The sequence below is a fragment of the Hypanus sabinus genome, chromosome 20, assembly GCF_030144855.1.
Source record: "Hypanus sabinus isolate sHypSab1 chromosome 20, sHypSab1.hap1, whole genome shotgun sequence".
Lineage (NCBI taxonomy): Eukaryota > Metazoa > Chordata > Chondrichthyes > Myliobatiformes > Dasyatidae > Hypanus > Hypanus sabinus.
In genome coordinates, this window is record NC_082725.1 from 48,833,081 (window position 1) to 48,850,226 (window position 17,146).

The 17,146-nt window shown below is 42.6% G+C and overlaps 1 protein-coding gene across 4 annotated transcripts in view; it reads right to left on the reverse strand.

Annotated features, from left to right (window-relative positions):
- Positions 1-17,146, reverse strand: part of cdkal1 (CDK5 regulatory subunit associated protein 1-like 1) — a 509,606-nt gene that overhangs the window by 394,159 nt on the left and 98,301 nt on the right. For all 4 annotated transcript variants that reach the window (XM_059945459.1, XM_059945457.1, XM_059945456.1 and 1 more), the window contains exon 5: positions 16,934-17,030. In XM_059945459.1, the coding sequence (XP_059801442.1) occupies positions 16,934-17,030 (97 nt within the window). The remainder of the gene's footprint in view (positions 1-16,933; positions 17,031-17,146) is intronic.

Consider the following 17,146-nt stretch of genomic DNA (forward strand, 5'->3'; position numbering starts at 1 on the left):
CCTCGGAGAACTCTAGCACATTTGTCAGGTAAGATTTCCCTTCAAAGAAATCATGCTGACCTTGACTTATTTAAGTACCTCAAAATCACATCCTTAATAATGGACTCCAACACTTTCCCAACCACTGAGGTTCGACTAGCTGGCCTATAATTTACCTTCTTTTGCCTTCCTCCCTCCTTAAAAAGTGGAGTGACATTTGCAGGCTTCCATTCCTCCAAGGATCATGCCAGAATCAAGTAATTCTTCAGCAACTGCTCTCAGGACTCTGGGATGTAGTCCATCTGGTCTGGGTGACTTATCCACCTTCAGATCTTTGAGTTTGCCTTGCACTTTTTCCTTTGTAATAGCAATGGCATTCACTCCTGCTCCCTGACACTCACAGTCCTCTGGCACACTGCTAGTGTCTTCCACAATGAAGACAGATGTAAGGTATCCATTAAGTTCATCTGCCATTTCTTTGTCCCCCATTACTACCTTGCCAGCATCATTTTCCAGTGGTCCAATATCAACTCTCACCTCCCCTTTACACTTTATATAACTGAGTAACTTCTAGTATCCTGCTTTATATTATTGGCTAGCCTGCCCTCATGTTTCATACTTTCCCTTCTTATAGATTTTGTTTACTTGCCTTTCCTTGGGTTTTAAAAGCTTCCTATTCATCCTGCTTCCCACATATTTTTGCTAACTTATATGCTCTTTCCTTAGCTTTTATGCAGTCCTTAGCTTCCTATGTCTGCCACTGCTTATCCCTGCCATTTGAGGACTTCTTCCTCTGTGGGTCATATCAATCCTGCGCCTTGTGAGCTATTCCTAGAAACTTCAATCATCTCCGGTCTGCTGTCATCCCCGCCAGTATTCTCCTCCAATCCACCTGGGCAAGCTCCTCTCTCATGCCTCTGTAGTTCCCTTTATTCCATTGCGATACTGACACATGCGAGTTATGCTTCTCCCTCTCAAATTGCAGTATGAATTCAATCATATTATGATCACTGCCCTCTAAGAGTTCCATTATGTTATGCTCCCTAATTACACAACATTATTACACAACAGCAAATCTAAGATAGCCATTCCCCTCAATAGGCTTAAGCACAAAGCTGCTCTAAAAAGCCATTGCGTAGGCATTCAACAAGTTCTCTCCGTCTCTTGCAATCTGACACCAACTTGATATTCCCAATCCCCTTCCATTTTGAAGTCCCCCATTACAATTGTGTCATTACCTTTATTACATGCCTTTTCAAGCTCCCTTTGCAATCTTAACTCCACATCTTGGCAACTATTTGGAGGCCTATTTGGAGTATAGTTGTACTTTTACTCTCTTTATTGAACACATTGTTTAATCATTCCAGTTCAGGCTGGAAAATGTATGTGAACCCTTGCACTTAATAACAGACAGAATCTCCTTTAGCAGCTACGTTTCCTGTAGCTGCTGATCAGACTTGCACAACAGCGAGGAGGTGGTTTAGGCTATTCTTCCAGACAAAACTGTTTTGGTTCATCAATATTTCTGGGATACCTTGCATGAACAGCCCTCTTCAGGTCATGCCACAGCACCTCAGTTAGGTTAAGGTCTGGACTCTGATTTGGCCATTCCAAAACACAAGTTTTCTCTTTAAACTATTCTGTTGCTGATTTACTCATGTTTCAGATCATTGTCTTGTTGCATCATCCATCTTCTGTAACAGGGATATCGAGGAGCAGATAGGGAAACAGATCTTGAAAAGATGTAATAACAAAGTTGTTGTGATGAAAGATTTTAATTTCCCAAATATTGACTGGCATCTCCCCAGAGCAAAGAATTTAGATGGGGTGAAATTTGGTAGGATTGTTCAGGAAGGTTTCTTGACACAATATGTAGATAAGCCTACAAGAGGAGAGGCTGTACTTGATTTGGTATTGGGAAATGAACCTAGTCAGGGGTCAGAACTCTCAGTGGGAGAGCATTTTGGAGAGAGTGATCATAATTTTATCTCCTTTACAATATCATTGGAGAGAGATAGGAACAGACAAGTTAGAAAAGCGTTTAATTGGAGTAAGGGGAATTATGAGGCTATCAGGCAGGAAACTGGAAGCTTAAATTGGGAACAGGTGTTCTCAGGGAAAAGTATGGAAGAAATGTGGCAAATGTTCAGGGGATAGTCGTGTGGAGTTCTGCATAGGTACATTCCAATGAGACAGGGAAGTTATGGTCAGGTACAGGAACCATGGTGTACAAAGGCTGTGATAAATCTAGTCAAGAAGAAAAGCTTACAAAAATTTCAGAGAGCTAGGTATGTTAGAGATCTAATAGGAAGGAGTTTAAGAAGGAAATTAGGCGAGCCAGAAGGGGCCATGATTAGGCCTTGGCAGGCAAGATTAAGGAAAACCCCAAGACATTCTACAAGTATGTGAAGAGCAAGAGGATAAAACGTGAAAGAATAGGACCTATCAAGTGTGCCAGTGGGAAAGTGTGTATGGAACCAGAGGAAATAGCAGAGGTACTTAATGAATACTTTACTTCAGTATTCACTATGGAAAAGGATCTTGGTGATTGCAGGGCTGACTTGCAGCAGACTGAAAAGCTTGAGCATGTAGATATTAAGAAAGAGGAGCGTTTGGATAAGTCGCCAGGACCAGATGAACTGTAGCCCACGCTACAGTGGGCGGTGAGGGAGGAAATTGCTGAGCCTCTGCCGATGATCTGTGCATCATCAATAGGGACGGGAGAGGTTCCGGAGGATTAGAGGGTTGCAGACGTTGTTCCTTTATTCAAGAAAGGGAGTAGAGATAGCCCAGGAAATTATAGACCAGTGAGTCTTACTTCAGTGGTTGCTAAGTTGATGGAGAAGATCCTCAGAGGCAGGATTTATGAACATTTGGAAAGGTATAATATGATTAGGAATAGTCAGCATGGCTTTGTCAAAGTGCCTTAAGAGCTTGATTGAATCTTTTGAGGATGTGACTAAACACATTGATAAAGGTAGAGCAGTAGATGTAGTGTATATGGATTTCAGCAAGGCATTTGATACGGTACCCCATGCAAGACTTATTGAGAAAGTGAGGCAGTATGGGATCCAAGGGGACATTGATTTGTGGACCCAGAACTGGCTTGCCCACAGAAGGCAAAGAGTGGTTGTAGATGTGTCATATTCTGCATGGAGGTCGGTGACCAGTGGTGTGCCTCAGGGATCTGTCTGGGACCTTTACTCTTTGTGATTTTTATAAATGACCTGGATGAGGAAGTGGAGGGAGGGGGGTTAGTAAGTTTGCTGATGAGGTGTTGTGGCTAGTGTGGAGGGCTGTCAGAGGTTACAGCAGGACATTGATTGGATGCAAAACTGGGCTGAGAAGTGGCAGATGGAGTTCAACCCAGATAAGTGTGAAGTGGTTCATTTTGGTAGGTCAAATATGATGGCAGAATATAGTATTAATGGTAAGACTCTTGGCAGTATGGAGGATCAGAGGGATCTTGGGTCCGAGTCCATAGGACACTCAAATCAGCTGTGCAGGTTGACTGTGTGGTTAAGAAGGTGTATTGGCCTTCATCAACCGTGGAACTGGATTTAGGAGCCGAGAGGTAATGTTTTTAGTTCAGATTAGATTAGATTCAACTTTATTGTCACTGTACCAAGTACAGGTACAAAGCCAACTGAAATGCAGTTAGCATCTAACCAGAAATGCAAAGAATAATGTTATTTACAAAATAACTGAGAATAAAAAGTAAGTGCTACAGCGCACAAATATAAAAGTACTGAGACAGTCCAATATGGGTGCAATACTGCTTAGCGCTGTGATGTGAGGTTCAGCAGGGTCACAGCCTCAGGGAAGAAACTCTTCCTGCGCCTGCTGGTGCGGGAGCGGAGGTTCTTGTAGCGCCTACCGGATGGGAAGAGAGTAAAAAGTCCATGGTTAGGGTGAGATGCAACCTTGATAATACTTTTCGCTCTGCCCATGCAATGTTTATGGTAGATGTTCTCAATGGTGGGCAATTGGGTGCCGATAATCTGCTGGGCAGTTTTCACCACATGCTGGAGTGCTTTGTGGTCCGATACGGGACAATTGCTAAACCACACTGAGATGCAGTTGGTGAGTATGCTCTCAATGGTACAGCGGTAAAAGTCCATCAGTATCCTGGCTCAGAAATGAGCTTTCTTGATGCTCCGCAGGAAATAAAGGCACTGTGGAACCTTTTTGATCAGGATGGAGGAGTTCAGGGACCAGGTGAGATCCTCAGAGACACAGACACCGAGGAATTTGAAGCTTGATACACGCTCCACTACAACTCCATTGATGTAGATAGGGACATGAGTGTGGCTCCTAGAGTGTGTCTGAAGTCCACAATGATCTCCTTGGTTGTAGCTATATAGAACCCTGGTCCGACCCCACTTGAAGTACTGTGCTCAGTTCTGGTCGCCTCACTACAGGAAGGATGTGGAAACCATAGAAAGGGTGCAGAGGAGATTTATAAGGATGTTGCCTGGATTGAGGAGAATGCCTTATGAACTCTGCCTTTTCTCCTTGGAGCGATGGACGACGAAAGGTGACCTGATAGAGGTGTAAAAGATGATGAGAGGAATTCATCGTGTGGATAGTCAGAAGCTTTTTCCCAGGGCTGCAATGGTTGCCACAAGAGGACACAGATTTAAGCTGCTGGGGAGTAGGTACAGAGGAGACGTCAGGGTAAGTTTTTTATTCAAAGAGTAGTGAGAGCGTACAATGGGCTGCCAGCAACAGCAGTGGAGGTGGCTACGATAGGGTCTTTTTAAAGAAATTTTTGGATAGGTACATGGATCTTTAAAAAAAGAGGGCTATGGGCAAGCCTAATAATTTCTAAGGTTGGGACATGTTCGGCACAACTTTGTGGGCCGAAGGGCCTGAATTGTGCTGTACGTTTTCTATGTTTCTATTAAGCTTCAGATGATGGGCTGCTACCCTAACATTCTCCTTGATACAATATTGTACTTATTGTTCTCTCAACGATCTTACAAGTAGTTCAAGTTCTGAGGCCTCACTTCAACTCACTTCACAAACATGCTTCCCAGTTGGAATGAGGTTTTAGTGCTGGTGTGCAGTGCCCTTTTCCCTGCAAACAAAGCAGTGTGCATTTCTGCCAAAAAGTTCATCTTTTGTCTCATCTGTCTGCAGAACATAGTCCCAGGGGAGTCCTGGAATACCCAGGTTGTCTTTTGCAAACTTGAGATGTGTAGCAATGTTTTTCTTTGGGAGTGTAGTGGTTTCCTCCGTGGTGTCTTTCCATGAACATTATTCTTGTTCAGTGTTTTTATTACAATGGACCCATGTACAGAGACCTCAGCAAGTGCTAGAGATTTCTACATGTCCTTGGGTTCTTTTTCACTTCTTTAAGTATTTCACATTATTCTCTTGATCTTTGCAAGACGTCCACTCATAGGGTGAGTAGCAACGGTACTGAAATTCCTCCATTTGTATACAATTTCTGTTACTGTGGACTGCTGAGCACTCAGATTTTTTAGAAATTCTTTTGCAGCCTTTTCCAACTTCATGCATCTCTAAAATTCTTCTTCTAAGGTCCTCTCAAAATTGTTTTGATCAAGGCATGGTGCACATGAACAGATCTTTCTTGAGAAGAACAGGCTCCCTCAGTAACCTGACTTTGTGTGCCTTCTTTTATAGGGCAATGCACACCTACAACCCACACCTCCAATCTCATCTCATTGATTGGAACACCTGACTCCAAATAGCTATTCTAGAAGGCATTACCTCAGATGTTCATATACCTTTTTGAACCTAGGCTTTTCTTGGTTAAATGGTGTACTTGGTGACAAGAAGTACAATTATTAATGTATTACTAGTTTAGGCAGATTGCATTTGTCTATTATTGTGACAGATGAAGATTAGACTGCATTTTATGAGTAAACATAAAAGATTCACAAACTTCTTCTTGCATCTGTAGATAGGCTGGGGCACGATGGGTGCAAAAGGTAATGGGCTGAAGAAGATGGGCCGTGGGAGAAAGGGAAGGAGAACAGACTCCAGACGTAACAGGCAGGTGAGGAGCAGAAGAGATAAGAGGGGAGCTAGAATGGGGAATGGAAAAAAAAAGGGGGGGGGGGAGAAATTATCAAAAGTTACAGAAATCTATGATCATGATGTCAGGTAGCAGGGCTATCCATACAGAACATGAGGTGTTGCTCCTTCAAACTGAGAGTGGCCTCATCATGATAGTAAAGGATGCCATGGATCTATATATTGGAATGGGAATGAAGATTGGAATTAAAATGATCGGCCAACAGGAAATCCTGTTTCTTTTTGATGAAGCGAAGATGCTTGACAGAGGTCCCCTCATCTAAGTCTAGACTTATTGATGTGGAGGAAGCACTGAATGCAGTAGACTCACAGCTGAAGTCCTGTCTCAACTGGGAGGACTCTTTGGAGCCCTGACTAGTTATGAGGGAGGAGGTGAATAGGCAGGTGTAGCACTTGTTTTGTTTGCAGGGATAGGTACCAGCTGGGAGGTCAATGGGGAAGGGTTAAATGGACAAGGGTATCATTGACAAGAGTGATTCCTGTGGAGGTGGGACAGGAGTGAGATAAAGATGTGCTTGGTGATAGAATCCCACTGATCACAATACAAGTTGCACAGAATGATGTGCTGGATATGGAGGCTCACGGCATAGTAGATAAAGACAAGAGGAATTATATTGCTGTTCAGGAAGCAGAAAGAGGGGGTAAGACCAGATGTCTGGGAAATGGAGGAGTTGCAGGTGAGAGCAGCATCAATGGAAAAGAAAGGGAAACTCTGCTCTTTGAAGAAGGAAAGGTAAGCCTTTTCCTGGAAATGGATATGCTGGAGACAGAGAAACTATGAAAAGGGTATAGCATTTCTGTGAGTGACAGAGTGGTAAGACGTAGTCAAGGTAGCTGTGAGGATCAATAGGTTTATAACATATATCAGTAGCTGACTATTTCCAGGGATGGAAACAGGGAGATTGAGAAAGGGAGGAGAAGTGTCAGAAATGGGCCATGTGAATTTAGGGCAGGGTATTAGTTGGAGGCAAATGAAATTGACAAGCATCGCTTTACAACGGAAATGTCCATTAATATTACAAATGCAGTAAATTTATTTTGAACCATAGAGAAAATCTGCAGATGCTGGAAATCAAAGCAACACACACACAAATTGCTGCAGGAACTCAGCAGACCTGACAGCATCTATGGAAAACAGTAAACAGTCAATGTTTCGAGACAAGACTTTTCATCAGGACTCACGGCCCAAGACGTTGACTGTTTACTCTTTTCCATAGATGCTGCCTGGAATGCTGAGTTCCTCCAGCATTTTGTGTGTTGCTTATTTTTAACAAATTGTTTTCTGTGATTTGTAGGTGTTCAACACTTGCATTACATACATCCCACTTACTTCCAAATTCTCAATAACAAAGCAGAGCTGGAAACAACCTTTTACATTATAGCATTTATAGATTCATGATAAAATACTTTAATTCAAACATATTTAGATCAACCTGAGCATAGTAAATCTGTAGAACATGGCAAATTCTGAGAATTTGCAGTTTTTCCTATTTCAATTTCAAGAAAAGGGAATCTGTTTAACAAAATGTTAATTTTCTTATAAAGTGGTGTGCAAGCTCATCTAAATTTGATATCTTTCCAGTTTCCTCTTATTCTTTTAAGCAAGTTTTTAATGTCCAAAGAGAATGAAAGTAAAACCTATTATGTATTAAAAGCAACGATGCCACTGACTGTTTAATATAAGGCAAGAAACACCATCACCACACATGAAAAATTTATGCTTGATATCGAGCGTATGTGGTAAAGCCCCTTTCCTTTCCATTAACACAAGATATTTTACAGGTGCTGGAAATCCAGTTACATACACAATGCTAGAGGAACTCAGCAGGTCAGGCAGTTTCTAAGGAAATGAATAAACAGTCGATGTTTTGAGCACAGACACTAAGGTTGTTGCGTCAAATGACTGCTTATTCATTTCCATAAATATTACCTGACCTGCTGAGTTCCTACAGCAGTTTGTATATGTTGATCTGGAATTCCATACAGCTTTGTGTTAGGCCTTTTCATCAGGACTGGAAAGGAAAGGGGAAGAAACCAGAAAAAGAAGATGAAGGGAGGGGAAGGAGTACAAGATGGAAGTTGAAAGGTGAAGCCAGATGAGGGGGAAGGTAGGGGGATGGAGGAGGGTGGATGAAGTGGGAAGCTGAGAGGTGATAGGTAGAAAAGGTAAATAGCTGATAAAGGGGTATCAGAGAGGTGATAGGCAGATGGATAGAAGGTGCAAGAGGGGAATGGGAAATGGAAAAGAAAAAGTGGAAGAAATTACCGGATATTAGAGAAATAATCATCAAAAATTATTTGAAGCACATGCAAATTGACAAAGGATAAATAAGATTACGGGGCTAAATGCCTGGTTCAAAGCTACGTGTAAGAGAATGGATTCTGGTTCATACAATTCTTGGCACTGGTACTGAAGGAGACGGTGGGTACAGTGGAATGAGCTCCACCCGAGCCAAGCTGATACCAGTGTTCTGGAGAAAATTAAAACTAGGTGTGAGAAGAGATCCAAGCACAGAAGGAAATGAAAGAATAGTGGCAGATGATAGTGAGGGGGGCATTGACAATCACAGTGAGATAGGCCAGGGCAAAAGATATAAACAGAAGTTTGCAAATCATTGCAAATCCAGAGTTGTAAGTAACTATAAACAAGTCAAAGCTTAGTGTTCTTTATTTGAACGCATGTTGCATTTGGAAACAGAGAGATGAGCTGCTGACACAAGTCAGTAACGTGAGGATGATGTAACATCCATTTTATAAGTGTGTTGCTCGGTGACCTGGACAATATTCCAGGTCACACACAGTTCCAAAACAACAGATTAAAGGTGAAAGGTGGTGGGGTGGCATTGTTAATCAAGGACAACACTAGAGCAGTGTCTATTATATTATATTATATTATATTGTCTATATATTGAGTCATAATATAAAAGCAGTGAACAAAGATTTGAGTTGACAGACAAATGAAGACATGGATGGAAGTAGTCTATGGATGATCTCTTGGGAGATCAGAGTGAGTGGGGAAATATCCAGGACATGTCTGAAGGGAAATGAAATTATCATGGACATTTTTAATTTACTGTACATATTGATTATAAAAATAATTGATGGAATGCATCAGAGATTGTAATATAGAGCAGTAGGTTTTTTTTTGCAGAGTCTACCCAGGAAAGGACTACTTTCAGATTTAGTCCTCTTTAATGTGGAAGGACTATAGGGGACCTTGTATTTATAAATTCCAGGAGTGGGTGTAACTACAAAATGATTGTATTCCAAATGTAGTTTGAGCAGAATTTGTTGCCACAAGCAGCTATAGAGGCCAAGTCATTGGGTGTATTTAAGGCAGAGATAGATTGATTAGCCAGGGCATCAAAGGGTATGGGGAGAAGGCAGGGGAATGGGGATGACTGGAAGAATTGGATCAACCCATAACTGAATAGTGGAACAGACTTGATGGGCCAAATGGCCTACTTCTTGCTCTTATATCTTAGGGTCTTATGAACCCCAGAGTCTTGAATTCAAATAAGGAAACTATTATGGCATGAGGAAGGCGCTATCTGAAGTTGAGTGGATAACCAAGACACAGGTCAGCCAATGAACAGAGGCAGAAAACAGCTGGTCTATAATCCTCTAAACAAGTTAGTTCCAATCAAAAATTAGGATTACACGAGAAAGGAACACAATCCAAAGTGAACAAGGAGGAACGACAAAATTTTAAATTGGAAAGTTGACAAGGGATAATGTTAGAGGACAGGGAAGTTTTTTAGAAATCAAGTCGCCAGGACCAGATGAATTGCATGCTCCAGAAGTGTCTGCAGAGATAGTGGATTCGTTGGTTAAAATTTTTCATGACTCACTAAACTCCAGAAGAGTACCAGAAAACTGGGAAATAGCCAACATGATTCCTTTGTTTAATAAAGGAAAAAGGCAGAAGAGGGAACTATAGTTAGGCCAATTAGTTTAACAGCAGTTACTGGCAAAATGCTGGAGTCAATTAGGAAAGTTGAATATAATTAAATCTAGTCAGCATGGTTTTCTGACAGGTAAACCATGTTTGATAAAATTGATCAAGTTCTTTGAGGATGTAATGGCCAGTTGATACAAGACAAATTTGCAGATGTGGTGAGTGTATTTAGATTTCCAGAAGATATTTGACAAGGTGCCACATAAGAGGTTAGTGCATAAATGAAAAGCCCTTGTTATCAGAGAAAGTACGTTAGTGCAGATTGAAATCTGGCTGCTTCATTGTAAACAGAGAGTTGGAATAAATGGGTGCTTTCAAAGTGGAAAGTGGTAACTGGTGAGATAATAACAGCAATTCAAATCAAGCACTGTGCAGAACCTTGAAACAACAGCTCAGAAAGAAGTAAGAATTGATGGGAAATCAAACACGAGAAAGTCTGTAGATGCTCAAAATCCAGAATAACACACACAATGCTGAAGGAACTCAGCAGGTCAGGCAGCATCTATGGAAATGAATAAACAGTCGACGTCCCTGCCCAAGACCTTTCTTCAGGACTGAGAAGGAAGGGAGTAGACACCAGAGTAAAATGGATGGGAGGAGGGAAAGGAGGACTAGCTGAAAAGTGATAGGTGAAGCCAGGAGGGTGGGGAAGGTTGTAAAGGACTAGAGAAGAAGGAACCTGATAGAAGAGGAGAGGAGAGTGGATCTTGGGGGAAGGAGAAGAAGGAGAGGGCACCGGGGGGACACGATAGGCAGGTAATCGGATCAGAAGAGGTAAAAGGCCCGAGTAGGGAATACAAGAAGAGGTAAGTGGGAAGGAAAAAAATACCGCAATGAGAAATCAATATCCATGTCATCAGATTGGGGCGTATTTAGACGGAATATGAGGTGTTGCTCCTCTACCGAGAGTGGCCTCTTCAAGAGGAGGCCATGGACCAACATGTCGGAGTGGGAATAAGAATAGGAATTAAAATGGTTGGCCACCGAGGAATGCTGCTTTTGACAGATGAAGCAGAGATGCTCAATAAAGTGGTCAATTTACATCAAGTCTCTGTAGAGGAGGCCACATTAGGAGTACTGGATACAATAGACAACCCCAACAGATTTGAGGATGAAATGTTGCCACATCTGGAAGGACTGTTTTGGGCCTGAAGGAGGTGAGGGAGGAGGTCAATTTCTGTCACTTGCAGGGATATGTGCAAGGACAGAGATTAGTGGGGAGGGACAGATGGACAAGTTTATCATTTAGGGAGATATCCCTGTGGACAGCAGAGAGTGGGGGGGGAGGTAAAGCTGATTTTGTTGGTAGAATCCCATTGAAGGTGATGGAATTTGTGGAAAATTTGCGGAGGCTTTTGGGGTGGTTGGTGAGAACAAGAGGAGCTCTATCCCTGTTAAAGCAGTGGGAGTTGGATGTGATGCAGGCAGCATCAATGGTGGAGGAAGAGAAAATGCATTCTTTGATAAAGGAGGATATCTCTGATATCCTGGAAAGGAAAGCCTCATCCTCCGGAACAAATGTGGCAGAGACAAAGGAACTGAGAACAGGGAGTAGCAGTTTTACACAAGAAAGGGTGGGATAGTCCTGGGATCTATGGCTTTACAAAAGATGTCGTTGACAGTTCGTCTCCAGAGATGGCGACAGAGAGATCAGGAAAGGGGAGAGAGGTGTCAAAAATGGACTAGGTGAATTTAAGGGCAGAGTGAAAGTTAGAGGCAAAGTTGATGAAATTAACGAGGTTAGCAAGGATGCATGAAGCAGAACCAATGCAGTCGTCAATGTTATGCAAGAGCTGGGGAGTATTACCAGGGAAGGCTTGGAACAATGGCTGTTAAGCTTTGCCAACAAAAAAGGAAAGCACAGCTAGGGTCTATGTGGGTGCCCATGGCTACACCCTTAGTTTGGAAAAAGTGTGAGAAGACAAAGGAGAAAATTGTTGAGGGCTAGGATCAGTCTGCCAGATGGAGGAGGATGATGGTGGAGGGGAGTTGATTGGATCTTTTGTTGAGAAAGAAACAGAGAGCTTTAAGACCTCCTTGACGGGGGATAGAAGTGTATAGGGACTGAACATCCATGGTGAAAATGAGGCTGTCAGGGTCAGGGAATAGGGAGCATGTGAAGGATCACAGATGTAAGTGGGAAAGAACTGAACCAAGAGGGATTGAACGGAGTCAACATATGTGGACACGAGTTCAGTGGGACAGGAGCAGAGAGAGACAGTGGTCCTGCCCAGGCAGTCAGGTTTATGGACCTTGCATAGAAGATAGAAATGAGCAGTGTGAGGTAAGGGAACAGAGTTTGACAGCAGTGAACAGTGGATGGGACTTCACCAGAATTGATGAAGTTAACGATGGTGTCGGAGACAATTTACTGATCCAAAAAGGATCTAGTGCTTTCCCGGCGTACATGATGAATAAACTCTTCTCGGACTTCCTGCCAAGTACAGGTATAGATTATAACCAACATGTTGATGTCAAACTCTACCACCTTCTTAGAAGATGGCAGAGTTTGTCATCGAGACATCAGCTGTAATCAGTACATGTACTGAGTCAGAAGTCCGAGAAGAGTTTCTTCGTAATTCTTTGATGGTCCAGAATTGGGTCCAGAGAAGGTGTCTTTGAGAGTTGCCTCCTGGCCTCAGCAAAGTAGTGGTCAGTTCACCACACTACAACAGCACCCCCTTTGGCTACAGGTTTGTTGATAAGGTTGGAATTTGTGCAGAGGAAGTGGAGCGTGGTGCATTCAGGGAGTAAGGTTCAAGGAACAAAGTGGAGTGCTTAAGTTGAGCCAGTTGATGTCTTGTCAGTAATTAAAGATGAAACGATCAAGAGCAGGGTGTCCAAAACGAGGAAGAGAGCTGGGATGTCAGAAGGAGTCATTACTGCGGGTTGAGGAATTCTTGCCAAAGAAGATGGAGGCAATGGAACGAGAGCTGGGAATCATGGCAGTCTCAGAACTCACTGAGATTGGGTGAAGGGAGACAAAGGTAAGGACAAGACTTTCCCTTCTGCAGAAGGCAGCTCATTCCACTTCAAAGAGGAGAAGATCAGAAGGAATGGTGAAGGCACACCAGGCTTTAGAGCGAGGATCAGAGCGGGGAGGACAGCTGGTGTTGTCAGATGAAGGAGGTGGGTTGGGTGTTCAGGGAAGGAAGGGTAGCAGGAAGATGGAGACTCTGAGGAGCAAAGAGGTAATGGGGAGTCTGCAAAAACAAGGGCTGGAGAGAGGATGTACTGTAGATATCAGCTCCAGGCCTGCAGTATTCACTTATTCATTATTTACATTAATGGCCGCGAAGAAAGGATAGCATGTGAAGTTTCCAAATATAAGATAGGTGGTTTGGCATGTTGTGATATAGTAACTGTGATTTTGCAATGAGATATGGATAGATTGAGAGAGTGGATAAAAGATTGGCAAGTGAAGTTTAATGTGGGGAAGTATAAGATCATGAACCAGTATGAGAATCAAAAGGCAGATCTTTATCTAAGTGCAGAGTATGCAGTCTGCACTCTTGTGCATGAATCAGTCTAGGTCGGGGGTCGGCAACCCGCGGCTCCGGAGCCACATGTGGCTCTTTTACGTCTGTGCTGCAGTTCCCTGTTGCTTTGGGAAATAATTGGTTGTGGCGACCCTTTTCCTGGCACATCCGAACCGACTCACAATTAGATAACCTACAGGGGTTTGCGAGCACAGAGCTTTGGAGCCTCTGCGCCATGGGGGGGGGGGGGGGGGCAGGTTGAGGGAGGCTTAAAAGTGAGGCTGAAGATTTCGAATAAAGTTTTTTCCTTCGACTGCAGTTAACGACTCCGTGTCGTAATTTTAGCACTGCGTGTAGCACACCGCTACATGGTCAGTATTTAATTAAAATGTATTTTATGTTAGTTTGTTAGTTTTTGAAATGTAAATCTAAATTTGAAGATTATGATTGTACAATCTAAATAAGACGTTGTGGCGACCCATTTTCTGACACATCCGAACCGGCTCACAATTAGCCAGCATTCAGGCTAAGGGAGATAGCCTACGGGGGTTTGTGAGTACGTGTCTTTTGGAGCATCCGCGCCCATGGGGGGGGGGGGGGGGGGGCGGGTTGAGGGAGGCTTAAAAGCAAGGCTGTTTAGTTCGAATAAAGCTATCTTTGACTGCAGTTTACTGACTGCGTGTAGCACACCGCTACAACGTGTTTTTATCGCTGGCTGTCCAGAGGGGAGGTGCTGAAACGCTTTGTCGCGTGTCTGGAAGAAGTGAAAACTTTCCTGGGCAGCAAAGGGCTCACCTTTCCTGAGCTGGAACAGCCAGAGTGGCTGGAAAAGCTACACTTCATGGTAGACATGACAGCGCACCTGAACACGCTGAACACAGCTCTTCAACGGGGTAAGGACGTACAGCCCTGCACATGTTGGAGGATGTTTTGGCATTCGAGCGCAAGTTGACGTTGCTTGCCAGAGATTTACAGAAAGGCACTTTGTCTCACTTCCCCAATTTGAGAGAGTTCAAACAAGGTCACGACATGATAAATTCGGAGTATTTACATTCTGCAATCATCGCAATGCAAACATCGTTTGGGAAACGCTTCTGTGAGTTCAGAGAGGAAAAAAACACATTATCCTTCCCGGTCACTCCCCTAAGCATCGATCCATCCCTACTGAATACGACTGCATTGTCAGGTGTGAGTCAACCTGAACAAGTATGATATATATTTTAATTGCCTATTATTTTACGTATATTCATATGTTTTCATTGTTCAGTGAAATAGTCCTTTTATTTTTCAGGTTGACAGCTGGCTGACGTTATTTTTGGTTTGCTGCTGGCGGCAAATTTAAGTTTGGCGTTTTTCATAAATACAAGAAGGACTCAAATAGACGTTGAGTATTTTACTTAAAAGTAACCTTCAACCCAACGTCTTTTTTTCGGAGTTCAAAATGTTTTTGTTGCATGCAGAAATGTAATTTCGTTTTCTCTGCAGGAGTTCATCAATTTCATAAATGCAACACATTATAGTTTGTTTATACATAGCATAAAGGCAAAACAAAACGTTGTATGCAGTGTTATTTCATTTTAAATGTCAAACGGGTTTTGCGGCTCCCAGTGTTTACTTTTCTGTGGGAAACGGGTCCAAGTGGCTCTTTCAGCGGTAAAGGTTGCTGACCCCTGGTCTAGGTGTTCTTGTGCATGAATCACAAAAAGCAGATAAGCAAATGCAACAAGTAGTTAAGAAGGAAAATTACATCATAGTCTTCACCTCTCCTGCCTATCCCCTCCTGCTTCCCCTCCCCCACCCCTTGATCTTTCCTCTGATTGGTTTTCCACCCTCCCCCCACCTTCTTTATAGGGCCTCTGCCCCCTCCTTCTTTAGTCCTGATGAGGGTCTTGACCCAAAACGTTGACTGCTTCTTTCAACGGATGCTGTCTGACCTGCTGAGTTCATCCAGCTTTTTTGTACGTCTTGATTTGACCACAGCATCTGCAGTGCTGTGCAGATCCTTGCAAAGGGCTTGGAATTAACAAATAGAGAGGTTTTGTTGCAGTTGTACATGGTGTCGGTGAGGCCTCACTTTGAATACTGCATAGCTTTGGTCCCATTACCTCAAAAGATACAATAACATAAACACAAGAGATTCTACAGATGCTGAAAATCCAGAGTAATATTTACAAAATGCTGGAGGAACTCAGCAAGTCAGGCAACGTCTCTGGAAGGGAATAAACAGTCGACGTTTTGGGATGAGACCCTTTGTACAAAGGAACTTGTGGGTTGAGAGGGTTATCCCATCAAGAGAGACTAATTAGTTTGGGCCTGCATTCCTTAAAATTTGGAAGAATGAGAGCAGACTTTTTTTCAAATATATAAGATCCCAAGAGGGCTTGATAGGGTGAACGTTGTGTATATGTTGCAGTCTTATAAAGGACTGCATGGACTGCTGAGAGCATCATCAGGGCCTCCCTTCCACCCATTAGCAACATTTATCAGGAACACTGTGTATGAAGGGCCCTTAGCATTATAAATGATCACTTTCATCTGTCTAACAATCTCTTTGACTCCCCACCATCAGGCAGGAGGTACTATAGCACGAGGACAAGAACTGTTAGGAGGGGAAATGGCTTCTTCCCCCAGGCCGTGAGACTACTGAACTCCCTGCCACCACCCAGGTCTCATCACGTATGAAACGCCAGTAGCTTTACATTGTTTACTTTTTAAACTTCTATCGTATATGCAACCTATTATTTGTTAATTTATTTGTGGTAATATTACTTTATGTGTTCTGTGTGTGAGTTATATGTACAGTGTTGTGCACCTTGGTTCAGAGGAACATTGTTTCATTTGGCAGCATACATGCATATGGATGAATGACAACGCACTGAACTTGAACTTGAGTTTTCACTCACGGGAAACTCACAAACAGAACGTAACTGCAAGATAAGGGGCCAGTCATTTAAAATTGAGGGACCTAGGAATTTCTTCTCTCAGAGAAACTGTTAGAGACATTCATTTTGTTCAAATTAATTCAAACTCAACTTAATACCATATCCTTATTATGTAAATAGCCACAGTATGCTAATATGCCAAAACTAATGGTCTCATTATACTTGGCAAGCAGGTTGCTCTCACCCAGCCAAGTCCATCTCCATTAAAGCAAAAAGGAAACATTCACACTGAACTTCATTCCCCCCGACTGCAATTCTTGAGGGTTAAGACTATCTTTGCTGAACTGTTTAAAACTCTGCAAACTGTAAAAAAAAAGAATCAAAGGAAACTAAATTTTGCTCCATCTTAGAAGTCTATACTTTGCAATGAAAAGATAAGTCCGAGTAAAACACTCAGATTACCAGTTTGAACTGACAGAAGAAGCTTGCTCTGGATCACAATTATCCAAGAACCAATCTAAATCTCTTTAAGAACTTACTACTGAAAATGAAGCATTAGAAGAAACTCATACCCCAATAATGCTCAATCCTTTAAGGTAGTCCATCCGTGGCTGGGCTTGAGGTACACATCCAGCAACTACCACTTTTTTATCTTGCTCTTGAGCCTTCCTGAAATGGGCACATAGGGCAGCCAAATTAGAGTAAAATTCAAAGTAAATTTATTATCAAAGTACATATATATCACTACATGCAAACCCAAAATTAATTTTCTTGCAGACATTCAC